Source organism: Bombus vancouverensis, chromosome 2 (genome assembly GCF_051014615.1).
Source record: "Bombus vancouverensis nearcticus chromosome 2, iyBomVanc1_principal, whole genome shotgun sequence".
Classification (NCBI taxonomy): Eukaryota; Metazoa; Arthropoda; class Insecta; order Hymenoptera; family Apidae; genus Bombus; species Bombus vancouverensis.
In genome coordinates this window covers 18,043,868-18,064,033 of record NC_134912.1, presented here as the reverse complement: position 1 = coordinate 18,064,033, position 20,166 = coordinate 18,043,868, and the positions used below count along the sequence as shown (strand labels likewise).

Below are 20,166 nucleotides of genomic sequence, written 5' to 3'. Positions count from 1 at the left end.
AGTAAATTAGAATAAATAAAAATTCGAAAATCAACAAGAACGTGTTCATCCCCTGTGTCTTTCTCCTGTGACCTTCGTACGAAAAACAAACAATGTGACGTGTAGCCTGCATTTAGTACCCCGGTAGCTTACGCTTGCCGAAACAGAAGCGCAACGCAGGAGAAAGATATCGTAACGCTAATTGTAAACATATTTAACAAGAAAGCGATAATATGTACTTTTATTTCAGAATCGTTAGGGTACGTTATACCTCGTCGCAGGCGGAGGGTTAAAAGTACGCGTTTAGAAATTATTCGATGCTGGCTTGCGATACGAACAACTACGTGAAACCAGCTATCTTTCTTTTTTTACTGATATGATTACAGTGAGGACGCTGGGCGTAGCGGCGACGAAATGAAGCATGCAGCATGCGTGGTAGCGGTGTCACGGCTGCGCGGTCCTGCCTTCAACCCCTGGTGTCCGCCAGCCGCTACCTCGCCGTTCAAGTCCTTCCTGGTGATCCTCTTTACTTCGTCGTTGAGGTGAGTGGTTCAACCGAGTTAAATTAATAAACGAGTAAACAGAGGCGAATAATTCATGGCGACAATGCTGCATATTCAGCACGCGATATATGTACATAACCGTTTTCTTCTTGTTCCGTTATAGCTGCGTAATTCCGAGTTATTATTATTTTCCACGCAGCTCTCCCGTATTATCTTCCGATGAGAAACGATAACGTCGACGCTGGTAGCTCGTACAGATTCCAAAACGATATTATAATTTTTGTCCGTCTCGAACACGATGCATTTCCTTTATATCTGCGTTTTATATCGGAAAAATGATAGATTTCACGTATGTATTTCTGATCGATTTTACGAATATTATTAATCCATGCGTTTGAATTATTTATGACGCGCGCAGGGTGCTTGTTAGGTTTTCGTACAAATCTTTTACCGTTAAAAACGAAGTAGCAATGGTACAGAAATACGCATAGACTTTCAAATGCTTCGTTCAACAATTATCATAATAACACCAGGGGAAAGAAATTTACGTTAACAGCGAAACTTTGCTTGGATGCGTTGGAAAGAGTAGCATGACGGAAGAGATAAAAATTGTCTTAGTATTATAATATATTAATGTTAACTCTCAATTGATAAGATACAAATTTTTATTCTACGTTTTCGACTTACTTCCGCATGTAGGATCATCTTCTAATCGATTGCCCGCGTTATGCGTATCTGTCTATATCGTACAAACATCTTAATAGTATCAATCTTTGTACGCTACAAACAAATTGACGAAGCAAAGAACTAGCATCGTAGTCAGCAGGATTTCTATCGACACAAGCGAATATTCGTTTGTTTAAAGAACATCTCTGGCGATCGCGTTACGCTACATTTCGTCGCGCACCAATCGCCAGCAACCCATAGCGTGCGTGGAAACTAAAACAACGAGTCGGATTTTTGGAAAAAGAACCGGCGTTCGACGCGTAGCATCTTGTTACGATCGTATTCCGTCCTCTGGCCAGAGCGGAAACGCATAGAACATGCCCGCGAAATACCAGAGTTTATCGGAACATGTGCATCGTACTGTCGAGGACACGCCCGGATTTTCTAATCGTGGAATGCGATTAGTTACATCCGCGACGCGCGTGGGTGTACAAATGCGGAATAACCGATCCGTGAGAGACCCCGAGTGTATACTATAGTATAGTTGATATATTAAGGCGTGCGAAGGTACACGCACCTGTCTTGTCCTTCTTAAAAGTCATTTACAACCGGCAGGCTGCGAGACTCGGAAGGAATACCTGGTACTATGTAGAATAGAACGTCTAATGGAAAAATTTTTTGGTTGGTCGATAAATTTGTCGAATAAGTGGTATATATCGGTAAATTTATAATTTATTTCTCGTTAAATATTTTATGGATAAATTGTTTTCTTTTCGCTAGAAATTTACAACGTAAATATCTTTTATTCAATTTTCTCGATATTTTAAGATCATCGATATACGTATATGTGTTACACATATGTTTGTACAATTTTGCTACGACTGCGGTAGTTTCCATATTCTCTCAAATCGACAAACGTGGATCGTACACGTATCTGTTGATAATTTTATTCATTCGTATTAAATATTAGGTTTGATATTTTCGATAAGTTACCATACGATGTTGTAAGATTTGCATATCGAAAAACTTGAGATTCGTTATGTAAATTTTGTTCCGATCTTCTGATTTTCTACTAAAAAGTTGTTAAGGAAGAATGCGTTATAACTCAACTTGTATTTTCACACTGGTGTTTCGTTCCGGTTCACGGTAGAACGCGTGCCCTCGTAAATTTTTCAACGCTCGTGAAAAATGAGTGATCTCGTTTGGAGGCGTGTGTTTACACGAATGACGCACGCAGTATGTATATGCGCGATTCATCATCGTTCCAAAAGAGCTGTGATTGCAATTAAAAGAGTTGTTGCCGATTAAATCTGCCGGAATAAAGGCTCGTTTGATGGTGCGTTTTACTTAACGATTCGTAAGATACACGATTATATCGTGTTTAGGCGTTTAACCGACGACATGACTAATGCTTCTCGCGTAAATAACCACGTGTTAATTTCATTTTTAATCGTCTTTCCTTTCATCTACCGTCCCCTCCTGCTTTGGTTTATCGTCTATCGAATAAATAGCGACAAGTAGTTGTTAGAGTTAGCCAACGAGTATCGTATAACAAGCTATGAAAGTAACAACTCGATACGTATAATATTTTAATACAAATTCGTATTTTAGCAGACTAGATCAGTGCAGCGGACATATATACAGCTAATGAAATAATCTTTCGGTAAAGCTTATCTTTAAAATTGCAACATAGACGTTTTCTGTACAAGTATAGGATTTTTAACCGTTTCTATCCTCAATTTAGCCTTTGCCAATTACTAAGCACGTCACCGGTAAAAATTTGCAATTACAGTCTGCGAGTTTACAAACCAGACATTTCTCATTTTCTCTTTTATTTGTTAACACAAATACTTTTTCTGTTTCCCTCTCATATATTGTAATTTAATCGAATAAATATATTAGGTTGTCCGAAGAGTGTCCTTCTTTCGCAAACGTGTTTTTTACAACAGTGCACCTTTACACAAACGTGAAAGCAAGTCTGCGAAATGTCGCGGTGTTTATCTCAACAGAACGAAATGGATCGTACGTAATTCGACAAAATAATATAAAATTAAAAACATTGCGCGTCTATTGTTTCTTCATAAAACGAAAACAAGCTAATATTTTGATCTTTTAAAATTACGATTTGTCAAATCGTTGTCGTTTGTCAAAAACGCCAGCTCCTCCATAGAGGAGCAGCAGCACGTGTCAAGGTGGACGCATCGTGTACCGTCCATCTATTTCCAAGGATTCTCTATCGCCGATGGTGTTAAACTATAAACGTGTTATCAGAATTTTGGCTCGATAGCGGCTTTGAGCGGTGACAGTCTTAAGGACTACCGCGATTTTAACAAAGAGTCGCGGATGTTGCAGTTTCGGGGTTTCCGACAAGGAGCCCGACGCTTCCTGTTTTCCGCCGCGGAGGATCGCGTGCACGGGGCCGATGACTCGAGGACTCTCGAGCTCACGTTGTCCCGTGGCACGTGGAAAGCGATAATAAGGATTTTCTAGAAGGATTTGGCTACTTAGCAGACAGGGTGATGGACAGTCCTCTGACAAGAGGGCTGTGGACAGAGTCAAAGAAGCTTGTCGCTTACCCCTAGAATCTTCGTGTGGTCCAGATCGCCGGAGCTCGATATACAGGGTGGTTGGTAACTGGTGATACAAGCGGAAAGGGGGTGATTCTACGCGAGAAAAGAAGTCGAAAATATAGAATAAAAATTTTTTCTTTTAATTTTTCCATCGAGACAACGATCTACAGTGAGATCCGTTATAACGAGACGCGATAAAGTGCACGCGTACCGAGCGAAAATTCAAAGTCGATTTTCTCGAAAACAAAGCCTCGAACGAAAAATTTTTATTCTATATTTTCGACTTCTTTTTTCGCGTAGAATCACCTCCTTTCCGCCTGTACCACCAGTTACCAACTACCCTGTATATTTTATATTATTTGACATGTTCTACCGTCATTTTATCTCGTTTCTATTTCAAACGCCATATTCACATTATCTTATATTAACAAAAATTGAGAAATTGATTAATCAGATGCTGTAAGAATTTACGTAAAGTTAGACGAACGAAAGAAATGGCAACGAATGTACAATCTTAAATAAACTTTTGCAAGCGGTCATTTGACCGGGTTTGGTGAGGTTAGCGTTTACTGATCATTTCGTTGAATAATTTTTAACGTCAAATGGTTAACTTCGGCTGCGATACACGACGTTACTCGTCCCACGCAAATAACGCGTTTCTTGCAACGATACTCGTGCAACTCTGTTTGCTACGTTATTCGCGTTTGCTGCCATAATTGCAAGAATGAACGTTTCCTCGGCCACTTTTTACAGTCAAAGCACATTGGACTTCATTGATCAAGTCCTGATCGTGGGATGTTTTACAAGAGATCGGACATCTCCTAATGCCGCTTCTGTAACGAGCTCATTAGCGCGAGTCTGCGTTTTTCGAGAATGCGGAGGAAGTAACCTTGCTCGTGTTTGCCGTCTCTTCTTTACGACACTTCCCATGGAACTATGTGAAAATAGTATCTTATCGATTTCTTTCTTTTCCTTTTCCTTCTTTTTTTTTTTCCTAAGATCACTTCCTATCACGAGCTGCTCCTTTTGTATACGTTCTAAATATAGAAGTTTTCTAACTGGTTTAATAACGTCGATTTGCCACGTTTTACGATACGCGTATATTACAATTTTTATCAGTTATCGTATTTTTCGAGGTATCCGACGAGATCAATAAAAAATGATCATTTCAGAATTACGTATTTGGGAATTGCGTTTCGTTGGAGATTGAATTGCATATTTACGAATATTCGTTTCGTTAGGAGCCGGAGTAGATACTTTTCGTATTATACGACGATATAACGAAGATCAACGAACACGTATCTATTCTTTTTTTTTTTTTTGAATTTCTTTAATTCTTTAAATTCTTTAATTTCACTTCTCACCATCCTATCTCAACTCGATCGAGCCTACAATATTTAAACGTATCTCGCAATCAGAAATATCAGTCACGATTCCTTCGTACCCTGTTTCGTTCCACGAACGCTTGAAGATTATTTTAGATTCATTCACGAGCTTGAAAGAGCGTCTCTGTTTTCGTAACGTGGCGTCACCGTAGAATGCGTAGTAGAGTAGACAGGCGAAGGCGGCGGCGGTAAACGTTTCAATGGCAAGGTTTCCGCAGCGATGTCGATTTGCTCGTTCGAGGCTATTGCCTTTTCGCGTCGTTAGACAAACCATCTACACGGAGCGTACACGCGGTTACGGGTACGTCGGGCCGCGCCGCGCCGGCAGCGTTCTAGCACACCTTCTCACACGATACCATCTAACTAATTATAGCCAGGCTCATTTGTAACGACGAATCTGAATTCCCGGTTGCCAAGGAAATTCCTCGTTCTGCCTGCGTGGCCCCGCGTTGTAGCCTGCTGCGAAATCAACAGGCCTGGATTTTATCCTCGTTACGCCGATCATCGGAAAGTTTGCTCGAGTGTACGTATCAATTTTGCGACTCGAACGGAGCTACACGGTACGTGATAACAGAATATTTGCATAAATATCGGTAATATAAGGAAAATGGTAACTCATCGCAATGCTTTTCTTCCGTTTTTTGAATCTTTCTTGATTTTTTACAGTACTCTATAGAGTAGAATATAGATAGGTATTCCTTCGTATCGAAAATTCATTCCACGGTCATTTCGTAACACTCGTTACATTTAGGATAACCATAAACGTGGATGTAATAATTACAAAGTGGATTTCCACTTATTTTCGCATGTGGAATAACTTTGCGTCGATGAATCGTTCGTTCTCGCCCAGTCGAGAATCGATCGAATTCTCGTACACGTGGCAAATTTGAAATTCGATTATTTAAAAAAAAAAAAAAACAAGTCTTCGGCGTTATTTTGTCATTCTTGAGCTTCGCCTCGTCTCGAGCCGTAGAACCACTCTGGCCCTGTTTCTATCGATTACCAACCATCCTATAGAACGATCGTTGCCAACGAACTAATAGGTTTACTATGTTACTTGCGAAAATATGTATGTTAATATCAATAGTATACTAAATATACTAACATTGTACAAGAATTATGTTTACGATCGATGATTATATTACAAAACATCGATCACCCAAAGTGCAATTTTTCCGATAGCAATTTTCGTATCCTACCGGATATTCATAAAGATTATCGCTTATATTAGGTTGTCCGGAAAGTGTCTTTCTTTTACAGACACGCCTTTTACAACGATGCATCTTTATACAAACATGAAACCTGATCTATCAAACGTTGCGATCTTTATCTCGATAGAACAAAATGGATCATACGTAATTCGATAAAATAATATAAATCGGAAAATGTTACGCATCCATTGTTTCTTTATAAAACGAAAGAATCTTTTCGGACGACCTGATACATATGGGTCAGCTGGTAAATCAGCTTGGATCGTATGGTGCGATGAAATTGCGCGAGTGATTGGCCAAGTAAGTGGGAAAATAATTATAAACGCTAGGGAAATAGAGATAGAAGAAAGAACGTTCGTTTCTTTTTCCAAACACGGTATAATTATCTTGTTAACTAAGAGTAAGAAAGGCGAGTTAACTCGATATCCGTAGCTCGTCTGTAATTTCGACGTATCTTTCATTTTTCCTCTGATAATTTCTTCAACGATGAGAAACGACAGACAGAGGATAAAACATTTTTCCGGTCTGAAACGCTTACGTGCTCGTGAAATCGACTCATTGTTACAGAACACGCGATAAAAGATACGCGTTCGAATTAAAACCTCCCATTCTTCGTGCTACTATAAATGTCCTGCCGTTTGCTATTCGTGCTTTCTACGGCATATTTCTCGAACGATCGCCGCCGATTCTTATCTTATTCCGTTTACGTTCGGTATCGATACTAATTTATTGCGTCAGCATAATAATTACGTAGATAATTGAAACGGCGATTAGAGGGACGGTTTGGTCGTTCGAGCGAGTTTCTGTCCCGATGGAAAAACACGTCGCTCATTGTTCATTCCATCTGATCGGGAGAGCGTACCGTGGAATTTCTGTCGTAAGTGGACGATCGACGTATGATTTTACGCTTAGTTGCTCATTTTGCTTGTTTCTCGAGAATACGTGGTTCACGACGGTAGAACATGTCAAATAATATAAAATATACAGGGTGGTTGGTAACTGGTGGTACAAGCGGAAAGGGGGTGATTCTACGCGAAAAAAGAAGTCGAAAATATAGAATAAAAATTTTTTTTTTATTTTTCTATCGAGACAACGATCTACAGTGAGATCCGTTATAACGCACCGCACGCGTTCCGAGCGAAAATTCAAAGTCGATGTTCTCGAAAACAAAGCCTCGAACGAAAAATTTTTATTCTATATTTTCGACTTCTTTTTTCGCGTAGAATCACCCCCTTTTCGCTTGTACCACCAGTTACCGACCACCCTGTATATTAATAATATTAACTCCGTTGTTTAACGCAAGTCCTCGACTTTCGATATCGCAGTATCTGTAATACGTTCGATCGCTAAATTGTATTTCGTTTATTATCGAACGCAACGCCGTGTTCTACAAGAAAATCGATTAGTAGTAAAAATCTGTGTCTTGCTGTTGAGAATTGTGGATCTTAATCGCCGAAATAAATATATAGGAACACTCAGATTATACTTAGAATTGATATTAAAATAGTTTTAGATTTATTTAACACTAGAACTACCGATAGTTAACACGAAGCTATTTCTACCAAAACCAGTCAAAATCACTGGTCCTTAAAAAATACGTAATAATAGAATATTTTTATATTTATTGATTTATTACAGATTTCCTTACAGAATCAATTCCACGTTGTGTAGTACATTTTTGGTATTATTAATCCGTTTGAGACCATCATCCCTAAACGAGGGTTGACGCATTTATAAAATTGTAGAACCAGTCATTTTAATTGGTGTGATATTTCTAGCGTTAGCATCTAGCGAACTAGCGATCGATCCGGAATTTTCCTGATAACTGATGTCATCATATCGAATGATACGCGGTAAAAATTTAAAAAACGAGGAAACTGGTTAATTGGGGTTCGATAAATTGATCGCAGGACCCTTTTATCATACACTTTGACAAGTAGCAGTCATTTTGACTGCTATTGGTATGAGTAGCCTTGATACAAAATTATTTTAGAGTTTGAATACATAAAAAACAAAATAAAATTTATTATATTATTCTTTCAGTTATCGTTGCGAAAGTCATTACACCATCGCGGAAAAAAATATAACACGAAGTAGGAATTTTAAAATAAAATTGTAAAGCCAGTCAATTTGACTGATGTGGTAGTTCTAGTGTTAATGTGTAATTTACAAGATGTTCGTCGATACAAATTTGCACGCGTCTCAGCACTCTCTTTGTCTCAGCATCTTCTACACCACACTACCCATGAAACAATTGCATTCATCTGTTTTACGAGACGCTGTGCACGCACATGCTTCCACACACTCGTACTCGTATATGTGTGTCACTACTACGCGAATAATCTAATGTGGCACACAAAATTACACGTATCTAAATACTTGCTACTCGTGCAATTTTGTCAATAACGTTAGCTTAATCGTGGACGAGTGGATAAATATTTATCAGCAACGATGTAAATTACGTAATTCTTGTAGGAAGAAAAATTCGTACGGACGATATTTTTGTCAGTCCTGCGAATCTATCGTCCGTGGAAGACGACCATGGACGAAATCGCGGGTCCGATAGGATCGACCGTAAATCTGAACCGACAGGCTGTTCCAGAGGATATTTTATGGTGGCCCGTAGAGATTTGGTGCGGACAAGATCGGCGCTGGAATGCGTCGAGCGACTCGAAATATTCGATACGGGGCGATAAATTGTTCTTCTACCTTGGCGCGTACATTCCACGCCGAGCATTTATGAGGCACCTTTTCCCTGGGGGCAGTGCTTAAAATGTTGCAGCAATTGTAATAACATTTCCGCGTACGGTTTCTCCGACGATGCTTCTTCTCTTTCCTCTCTTACAATTAGCTTGGCCGCCTCTCTCTTTCGACGTTGCTCCGCTAAGATTTTTCACTGTTAGAACGATACGTTTCCGCGTAATTTTTACATCGGTGATTAGAGAGATCTGGAAATGGTAATAGAATTCCGAAGCGATAAAAATTTTGGTATACGCGAATGATAAGTTGATTATCGATGAAAGCGATAGCGCATTTCATGGTTTGGGTTTGTAGCTTTAAGTAATAATAAAAAGAATTATTTAGAGAGATATATGCACATGGGAATGAAATAAACGAAAGAAAATTATTTAGACATATATATTCTATAATAAATAAAATAGTATATTAAAGGAAATTAGTATAGGAATTAGTATAATAGTATAATAGTATAGAAATTAGTATTTTAGGAAAATAGCATATTAAAGGAAATATTTTATTCGTTTTTAGATTTTTATTTGTTCAAAAAAAGATATGAGCAAAGTTCCGTTCCAATATAGTGTCTCGATAAATGCATTATTTATTTCAACTTGATTTTATCCTGTTTTTCTAACATATTGGTCAATATTTATTGTTAATATTAAACGGTAATTCAATTTATTATAGTCGTTAATTATCGCTATTAATTATATCGATTGGCACCCGGTCTCCGTTAAGAATATCCTGGTTTTTCATATTCGACTAGTTTTTATTATCCAGAATTTTCTGCCGGTTGATTCATAAGCTTGTGAAGGATCGTGTTGCTCTACCGTAGCAGATCGTCGACCGGTTTCCGTAAAGCTGCATGGTTCCTGTTATATCAGATAACTTTCTAATCGTAGAAAATAATACAAGCTTCTATCGGATGTATCGAAAATTCTTTCGCTGTAATTACCGAGTAAAAGGAGGAAAAGGATCGTCGTGGATTCTACAGGAACGTCTCGAGGCAGGTGTCCATTTGACAGTAAAGCTATCCGCGTTGAGAGTTTTAAGAATGACTATCCGATCCGATAGTGACTCGGATAATCGCTCTGAACGCGGTATCCACTCGCGAGATACAACCTGCAGAGCAAATCGCGATACTTTTCCTTCGAAATGGATACGTACCTTCGCGTGGTATCTATGCAACGCCACTACACCTATCAATCGATGTAAACTCGGCAAAGTAATATCGTCTATATAAACGAGAATAAAATGATTAAATTAATCGACAAACACATTTTCCTGCGGGTAATTTCGTAGCGACTATGCTTTCTAAACATCTAGCTATTAGATACCAAGGAATTGAAATAACAATAAATTATTCTACTGATTTCGCTATGTTCGTTTTTCTTTTCCGTAGTCTCGATCCTCAGCGTTCAGGATATCCAGAATTTCAATTAGTCTGTCACGGCTCTTGTATGTTTATATGCCGATCTTACTCTTAACGAGCGGAAAGATTTTTAATGTCTTAAGAAATATATTATCGCGTAATCATCGTACGGATAAAACGATTCTATCGCGTCTTTTTCAAATTGCGGAAATTTGCTGCTAGTGAAAAGCATGATTGGACCTGAAACATTTCGCAGAACTACAGATATTCGTGTATTTGTTACTGCATTGAATTATTGTATTATACAAATTATTATTCTATCTAATGATTTAATATACAGGGTGGTTGGTAACTGGTGGTACAAGCGGAAAGGGGGTGATTCTACGCGAAGAAAGAAGTCGAAAATATAGAATAAAAACTTTTCGTTCGAGGCTTCGTTTTCGAGAAAATCGACTTTGAATTTTCGTTCGGTATGCGTGCGGTTAAAGAAAAATTAAAAAAGATACATTTTCTATATTTTCGACTTCTTTTTTTCGCGTAGAATCACCCCCTTTCCGCTTGTACCACCAGTTACCAACCACCCTGTATATTAGTGTAGCATGGTGGTCGAGGGTCCTGTGGGGTGTCGTGCGAATTATAAACAAACGGTTGCTGAGCATGTGCGTGGTGGGGCTAAGACGAAAGTTACGAGGCTGAGACAAAAGACAAGGGGTTGCTAAGGGACATAAACGAATTAACAGCAGTATGAGTTGAGAAGCCAGAGAGTGCGAATTGCGTTATCGAGATAGTGTTGCTAGCGCTTTTGAGAGAGAGTTGAATCCTGAGAGTGACGAGAGTTGCTAACTAATTATCTAGTTCTTTTAATTATAATACGTTATTGCGATTAGTTCGCGTTAAACAGCCATCGTTTCCTGTTTAATCGACATCTGTTCAATCCATTTATTATAAATAAACTAATTATAATAGTTTACGATACTACATTAGTTAGTAGTAATAGAAAATACTCGCTAATTTACGCTGATGATATAACAATGCCGGCTCTTCTCTGAGACGAGTGATCTGTTAAACGTTGGAGAGTTTTACGATCGAACTCTACTTATAAGAATAAAATTCTAGTTAATATCGATCGGTTGAACTTCTGCTTATCAACGCCACTTATCTGAACGTAAACTCCCATTGTACGAATGAAAAATCATTATATTCTATATAGTAACAGGAAGAACGAACGAGCCGCTATTATACGAAATACAGTTGCACGAAGCATTTTTGCCTCGTTGGGTTCATAAGATTTGAGGTAATGGGCGTGATAGGTATTGAAGGAACGCTCGAATATATTTAACAATAAATATTTATTAACAAATATATTCGGTGAGTACACTTGGTTATTAATCGCGGTTATTAATTTCGGTTCGCGGTTCACGATTACAAGTTCGAACTTGGGTAGATACGGTTCGATATGCGATGTCGAGCATATTGCCTGAGATGTCGAGCAACTCGGACTCGCGATTGCTGCCAACTACCAACTATCAATTCGGACAGGCGTCTCACGACCGACTTTCCGTCACGATGATGCTGCATAGAAAAAACTATGATGTGTCTAAGGATACGAGATGATCGGAGTCGTCGAGGAAAGCGTCGGTTTGGAAAGTGAATGAAATGGACGTCGCTGTTAATTGGCTAAATTTTGGGTTGATGGTTGGAAAAAGATGCTAACCAGCCTTGAGAGAAAGTTGCTAGCAGGAAGCGTCGTATGCGAGGAAAGCAGATTTCCAGTATCTTCAGGTAATCGGTGGTAGGTATAGGGACTGTTAAGACAAAGACTATTTGTTCCTTTGAAGGACCTTAGCTAAATAAATCCTAAGATTTATAGCGGGTCCTTAGGCTAGCTGAAAATATTCTGTAAGAATGTATCGGCATGTAACGGTCATCTTGTCCGAAGGATAGGGTCTTTGTGTAGCGAGTCACGGGACAGAAACCGTTGGAAAGTTTGCTGTCGAGTGCCGCTACAAATTCTACTGTAACGAACCCGATGATTTTGGTAGGTTTTTCATCGAGACAGACCGATTCGATCGGTGTCTCGAGTGTGAGAATCGATCAATAGTAGCTTGTGTCGCGTCTACAGGATTCGCTACAGGATGTCTCTGTCATTGCTGATGGTTTCGGTGCGACTTACGTTTCTTTCTATCTTTCGATAAGTCATGTTTTGCGCATCCTACGCGCTTTTCAACTCGATCCATCACTTTTCGTTCCACTCCGCGTCGAAACACGTTACAAAAGCACGGACAGAATAAAACGAACCTCCTCCCTCGCATGTACAATGTCCTGGGCAGAGTCGCGTTGCTAAACAGATCGTTCTGATTCAAACGATCTCCGACTTGAAAAAAAGATCACCTCGTAAATACGAAACCGTGAACGTCGGACACGATTCGTGCTATAAAACTAGCGCGATTTCAATACGCATTCTCGATGTTGAGCATTCGCAATTTATGCAAATCGCAAAACCACAGCGAATCCGTCGATACTTTGTTCAGTTTGCCTCGCGAACGAGACAAGGATCGGCCCTGGTCCTGGAGCTGCGTCCATTCAGCTCGAAAGTCACGGATTCCGATGATGTCACGGCGGTACAGTATAAACAGTAGGAAACGAGGTTACGCCAGGTTCCATTTGAATATTCGTAGGTGTCCAATTCCATGTATATGTGTGTCTACCTATTTCGATTCTGCACTAATCTTTCTTTGCCTGTCTTTCCGTACTTCCGCCTATATCGCTTCCTTTTTCTCTTCGTCTGTCTGTTCTTTTTTTGGTTATCGCGTCTGTCCTTGTTTATCTCCGTCTATCTCTCTGTCTAACGTCTGTCGCTATCAGTAATTCACCGACCGCAGTAAGAACAATAGCTACGGCTACTCCGAGGACTTTTCCATGATTATACGGTGCTTAAGCTGTGATTACCATGTACCGTGAACGAGCTGCCACACGGTACGCCGATCGTTTTTCGCAACAGTAGAAAAGAATGGAGGTTCTTCGTTGAAGAGGCGTGTTATTATACGGAAGGAGAGTATCTGTTTCTAGCAGAGAACTGCGCGTTCTTTTCTCCACACGGCAATTGGTAATTGCTCTCACGTTCGCTCGTTTCGCTATTTTCGCTATTTTTCGTGCAATGTATTTGCAGCGTGGCTTTGTGAATTTGACGTACGATCGCTGATAATTGGATAATCATAATTCGTACTTTCATATATGACACTAACGTATAGTATTCGGATGACAAAATATTCGGCTACAACGACGTTTCTTGGGGGTTTTGGAGATCGTCGAAGTTCAGAACGACGCTCTGTTTTTCACGGAAATACGGCGTAACAAATTTGAGTCGACCTGTTCGTGTACGCGTCTTCGTGGATTCTGACGATACTTTCCCAACGTTTGGTAGCTTAAACTTACTCTCTGTGTGCATTCGGATCGCGAGTATTGGATTAGGTTTGGATTATTCTTATTTTCTGCGTGCCGCGCCGTGAGCCTTGAGGCGACCTCGTGATCATACAGAAAGCGGCATTTCGAGCTTTGGCATTAGTTGTGCCATCGCAACGATATCGCGTGAACAAAAGTTACCTGTCTTCATCGCGTTGTTACTTGGATTTCTACAGCTAGGACCTTTGTCAGCTGAATGTTCGCAAGGCTGAATTTCCAAAAATGTTCATTATCATGAAAAATGACCCTCATTTTCGACTTTGACATTTTAAAATACCCTCCAAAAGACACATTCGGATCAAAAATGTTCAGCAGCCCGGACGCTGCCTTTCCCGGGAATTTGAACGTTTTCCGTGCTCTTTCAATCGTTTAGCTAAAATGTAACAAAAGACAGGAATGAAATAAAATTTGTCTGTATCGAGTATCAAGCGAAGAACACGTAACACGAATATCTCGAGGATAGTTTTCTTTTATAGCGAGTTCAACCTAACATTGTCATCTTTCAAACGAAGAAACTAGGTTGGATTAGCAACGATAAGAACGAAAAGATTAACGCTAAATTATTGAAAATATTTTCAAAATCGACCATAAGGTAATCCTTTCTTCCTCGTTGTTTTTTTTTTTTTTAATTCGTTGGCCTCCTTAGGAATTCGATCGTTGCGGATGAAACAGCACACGATCCCACTATGCGCTACAGTTCCACGTAGCAAAAATGCTTTCGAGTTTACTTGCTTGGTCGTACGTGGGCAACTCGCATAATTTATTTGAATCCGGTGGAAGAAATATGTATTTAAGAAGCTCTCGTTAAGCAGTGTTGCATGTTCCCTGCGTTTACCGGGAATCAAGACGAAAAGCGTATGATACGAAGGTTCGTGTGCATTCCGGTATGCTTTGAAGCGTTAAAACATGTCAGACAAATTCCAACGTTCGCTTATGCACGTACGATAAGCCCTACGGATACGAATGTAATCGGCTACCTTTGAAATCCTTCAAAAAATTGCGGAAATCATTGAGATTCCTTCGACGATGGATAACGAGGATGCATTAGATAAGAAACAGGTAGAAAGATGATGTTGATCGGATGGTAATTAATCGATTGGTCATCGAGAAGATTTTATTCCTCTATTAACGACCAGAAAAATATGTATCCGTGTATTTTTCTTATAGATCTCTCGAGTATTTTGATTAAGTTCCTTATGCAGATCGGCTAAACCATGCGTTATTGGCAAAGGTAGAAATAGTCGGTGAGAAATTAAATGCATGTATCATGCGGATTATTCCTCCGGTATAATTGGAAATTCTTGCACGTATGGCCTGTAACTCTGATACAGAGCGTATACGTATTTCCATTTTGCGTTCGTTAACTCTTTAATAACCGTTCGACGATATTTTCTATATCATCGATTATAATTAACGATATATTTAAATCACGTATTCTCAGAGTCACGTATTGAGATATTTCATTTGGTCATGCTTTTAATCGGACAATTTTTTAGGCTGAATATTCAATTGCCTTTCGTTTCTAAAAGCGCGTGAACGAAGCTTTGTACATAGACAGGAATTTTCTGTTACGAGTATCGTAATATTATCAAGTTGCTGTAAATATAGTTTCTAAGATACCTAACAGGGATTAATAAGAGTAATCCGCTTTCGAACAAAAATTTATAGCAAAAGTAAAAACCGTCCGAACGAATATGCAACTCTTCCGCGGTATAATATTATCATAACTAGTTCATTGATTTCAGTTTTATGATGTTATCCTGATGTTGTTTCTACCTCGGCATTTGTTTGATCAAGTCTATCAATACAATGCTAAATATAACATTAAACGTGATATACATATCCGTATCGAAACTTTATAATTGATTTTTAACCAACACAGTGATATAATATGTTCTGTTAATGATACTCTTGGGAAGATGTTCTCCTTTAAATGTTGAGCATGGTATTAGGTAATTTGTTTAAAATCTTATGTTCGCGAAAAACATAAGAAACTTTTTGTGCAGAAGAATAGAGAACTGAATACTATCTCGACTTAAAACAACCGCAATATCACTTGGTTGGAAAACGACATTTTTTATAACAACCTAACGATATTGTAATAACGATAAGCAAATTACGGATACTTAGGCAATTTCATATTTTTATTAACGTCGCTTAGGGGCACGAAACGTAGATATTTTTGCATATAACCTATACTTTGTACGTTTTTGTACGTTCTAACATTAAAAGCTTATGATTTTACTTACGACTAACCATCACAGTAGACTAGAATTCTTTTAATTACCGATGATCGCTATTCGCGACAAATTTTCCGTTTACTCTCGATCATCGTCGATTTTTACCAAAATCGTTAATGTTAATTACACACTGAAAAATATCCTTAAATGTCTGATAATCTCTACCATTCGAGCAAGAATCAACTATGTCTCTGTTATTTTTCCCACAAAAAAACCTTCACCTTTTTGTATCCTTACTTTCCATGCATAATGCAAACAGACGACGAACAGCTGACGACCCATTGACCAACGTAGACGACGCATCTTCGTATTACTCTAACAGTATGATTAAGATGTTGCTGCAGAAGTATTACAATCGAAAGGATAATCCTCGGCATAAATCTTCTTTGTCTCTGCAAAAGGACCGAAGACAATCGAAGACTATTGCGAGTTGTTCTCCCGTCCTATGTATAATACATACTAATACGTACTAGGAGCGAGGTGTATCGCGTCACTCTGATCACGTTCCGATACATTCTTTTGTCAATGCATGGCACCACGGAGCATAGCTACGTCTGCAGGCTACCTACCACGGGACGGTTGTAACAAGTCTGGTATGTGGTACGCTTTCACCGTTTGCAATATTCATACATCCACGCATTGTTATTACATGCTACGCGCGCTGCAGAATGCCAGCGTGCATGTTACGAGTCGAAGTGATAAAACCATCGACTGATGATGACTTTTTCGAAACCCAATCGCATGGCTGCCATCGGCATTCAACTGTGGAAACGTGTCCAACTTGTCGATTAAGCCGATGTTCTTCACCCAAGAACGCATTTAAATCGTTGACGTTCTTCGAATAAAATATACGAATAAAGATTTCGTTAAGTTTCTCGCATTATCAGACTCTATCAGATTTACCATCTTTCCGTTTGCAATAAGGAATATTGTATTTTCATGTTGGGAATAATTCGATGGAAAGAAGATACTTTATTGCGCTATACGGTTATTTTAATTGAACTGCGAAGAAGCCTATTCTCGATTTCTCTCGTCCAAGCTTTTTACGTTTTAAACATTTTTTTTTCTTTTTCTTATAGGAACATTTGCGCGGAATCCTTGCTGTTATTTTTATTGCACCGTGGAGTTTATCTTCGCATTCTTTCGACCAGGCTTTTGCTAGTCTTTGCATATTTTTTTGCGCACATGTTTATACAGAAATCAAGTATTGCCGTCGCTATTTTCAATGTTTACGTCAAAATTGTCATTTCTGCGTGAAATAAATGCAATAAATACGATATTATCGAGAAAATGATATTACGAAACGATGTGGATTTTCTGCAAATTCTAGAAACGCTATTTTCTCGTTAGTCTAGGAACAAGTGCTTGCCTGTAACTTATTTAAATTCACAGAATGCATAAAATATCCAGAGTTAGACTACTCTTTGTAATTTGTAATATTAAAACAATAGTAAAACAAATCTCCATTTATGAAGATATAGATTTGCATAAAAATCTGCAGTCTGGCGATGATTCTTAAAATAATTTCTTAATACTTCCTTTTCTAATTTCGGTATTGATCTGGAGGTTTTTCTTCGCAATTTAAAAATTAGCCTTTTCTTACGTGTAATGGAAATTGAGTAGTCTATTTCTAATCAATCGAATGACTGTAATTAAACGAATCGTAGTGAATATTTTACGTAATTCTTAGCTAATCTTAAAAAGGATTGACAATGATTATCCTTTCAAAGAGCTATCGATCAGCACGAACGATTACGCTTCTACAGATCTTACAAATCATAAAATAAAATTGCAGTCATCATTCTGCGAAGACTATAGACATAAAAAGTAAATGGATTAAAAAATATACTTAAACGTACAAACGTATACATTATACATACGTGTATGCCGGTACTTCTCAAGAGATTAATTGCGAATTTTATGTTCTCCGTTCTGATTACGGTCTCTCCTTCTTTTTTTCGCTAAAATCGTTTGAGAGATAGCGCGTAAACGTCGCTCAAAAAGACGCATAAAATGGGTTGACGCTAATGTCGTTTACACAAGGGATTCCGGTTTCTCTAGAATCTGGGTTACCGCAACTTTAAAGCTATCCGTGTATAAACGGTACATTTTCTGTCTCGTATTACGCGCGCCGAGCTAACCATGAAAAATACCGCGATATTAATCGATCTTTGGATTTGCGGGTACATCGATGCGGAACATACGTCGGAAGAATCGGTCGAGTCTTCGGGTAAAACGATGTTAATCTGTATATCAGTGGCAAGTTGTGGCAAATATATAGGAAATAAAAAATATTTAATATTATTTGGGCGTAATCACAATTACGATATTGTATTGGCTTTTTGCGAATATCTCGGAAACTAAAGCCGAGCGGCAATAACATTTACAGACAAAAATTGTCCGGAATGTCGATGTTCGAGTCAAAATCGATGTGTACCCTGATGTAAATAACTTGCCGATCGTTTTCCTCCTGGTATTTGCGAGCAAGAGATCGTGTTCGTACATTTTCAAATACAAGCAAACGGTACGAAAGTGTGCGAAGACAATTTCGCTGTTCCTGATTTTTGTGTTACGCGAGGCCATAGAATTTCCCCGAACTCGAACGTCTTCGGTACGATTCACCAACGTGGCGTAGCGTCATTTGACGATCGCGAGCAAAAGCTATTGCGTAGAGCGTAGCGTACGTTGACCTTAATCGATGCTCGCCTGGGGGTAGATTCGGCGATTGTCGACCATAGTTGACGCTTATACCGAACAGTTGAATTGTACCAGGAATTTACACGAGACACGATACATTACCAGTTCGATCCTCGACCCAACAATCTGCCAGCCCTTTCTTCCTCAACTTTATTTGTTTCTCCGAATCTAACTCTTCTTCGTATACGTATCTTTTCAGGCGAAGTCGAGAGTAAAGGAGGTGTATGCGCAGACATGCATGCTTCTCGGCCAGCAGGGCATGCGAGACTGCGAACTGTTCGGCCTGGCAATACTATCCGGTGAGTAAACGGGCCACCGGAGGCCCTTTTTCTCTTCTTCTACCTTCTGTCCATATTCCGGTGGGCGCTCTCGTTTCCGCTGTTCCATCGTTTAACGGACAAAATGCGGTCAGACGGGCCGATGAGCGTGGTGAATGACTTGCGGGGTAGCTGTATCCGCCTCGAATTACGACGCGCCACTTTTTAACCTCCTCCGGAGTAGATCGGATTACCGAAGCTCACGCGAGCCATTAGGTGTTGCGTTTCGCGAGTGCACGAACCGTTTTCTCAATCACGATCCAACCTCTTTCGCTACGTGGAATTACCCTTACGACCCTCGTGATCATCGACGACCGTCGTTAACTCCGACGTCCGCGGATCTTTCGTGTTGGTCTCCGTCTTTCCTACCCTTTTAACACGGAACGGATCGAACCCGTACGATTCGCTGAATGTTCCCAGGTGATTTGTTTAACTCCTCGTATCCTGCAGGTATGTTTCGGTTTAAGATATAACGAGACTGTAAAATGAATCAGCAGTTAAGGTAATTATATCGTGGATGCGAGAATAGCGAAATCGACAGACAAATATGGGAATTTAAACAGCCGAGATCCGAGAAAAATATTTGGTACAGCGTCGATATACTTCATACATCGAAACGGAAGTCCGTATCTACGTTGCAATTTTTCTTTTCTCTTCTTTCCGTTGAATTACGTACCTTTCTTTTTCATCGGTGACAATCGTAAGAATATTTATGTTAATTACGCATGCGCGTTAAAAATAGTAAAATAACAGTAAAATGATTTCAAAGCACGGAGAACCGATCTTTTACTTTTGTTTAAAAACGGAAAATTTTGTCGTGCGATGTTTCATTTTTTAGAAAATCGAGTTTGAAAATTTGTCGATTAGGTGTACATACGTAGAGTTGGCCATAGCGTATACAGTATTGCAATTAATTAAATAAATTACACTTTTAGAATTGACATACTGCGAATACTAAAAAATTATAAAATAATAAATATCTTGAAATTATTACGTTAGATAGTTCTATAGTTACGCAAATGTGTGGT

General features: G+C 39.1%; 1 protein-coding gene across 14 annotated transcripts in view; it reads left to right on the top strand.

Moving 5' to 3' along the window:
• LOC117153135 (protein expanded) overlaps positions 1 to 20,166 on the top strand; it is a 122,286-nt gene that overhangs the window by 64,013 nt on the left and 38,107 nt on the right. For 13 of the 14 annotated variants that reach the window (XM_076627787.1, XM_033326861.2, XM_076627776.1 and 10 more), the window contains 2 exons: positions 366 to 521; positions 19,021 to 19,120. In XM_076627787.1, coding sequence (XP_076483902.1) covers positions 408 to 521; positions 19,021 to 19,120 — 214 coding nt within the window. In that variant the 5' untranslated portion in view covers positions 366 to 407. The remainder of the gene's footprint in view (positions 1 to 365; positions 522 to 19,020; positions 19,121 to 20,166) is intronic. The other variant, XM_076627788.1, reaches the window with a different exon arrangement.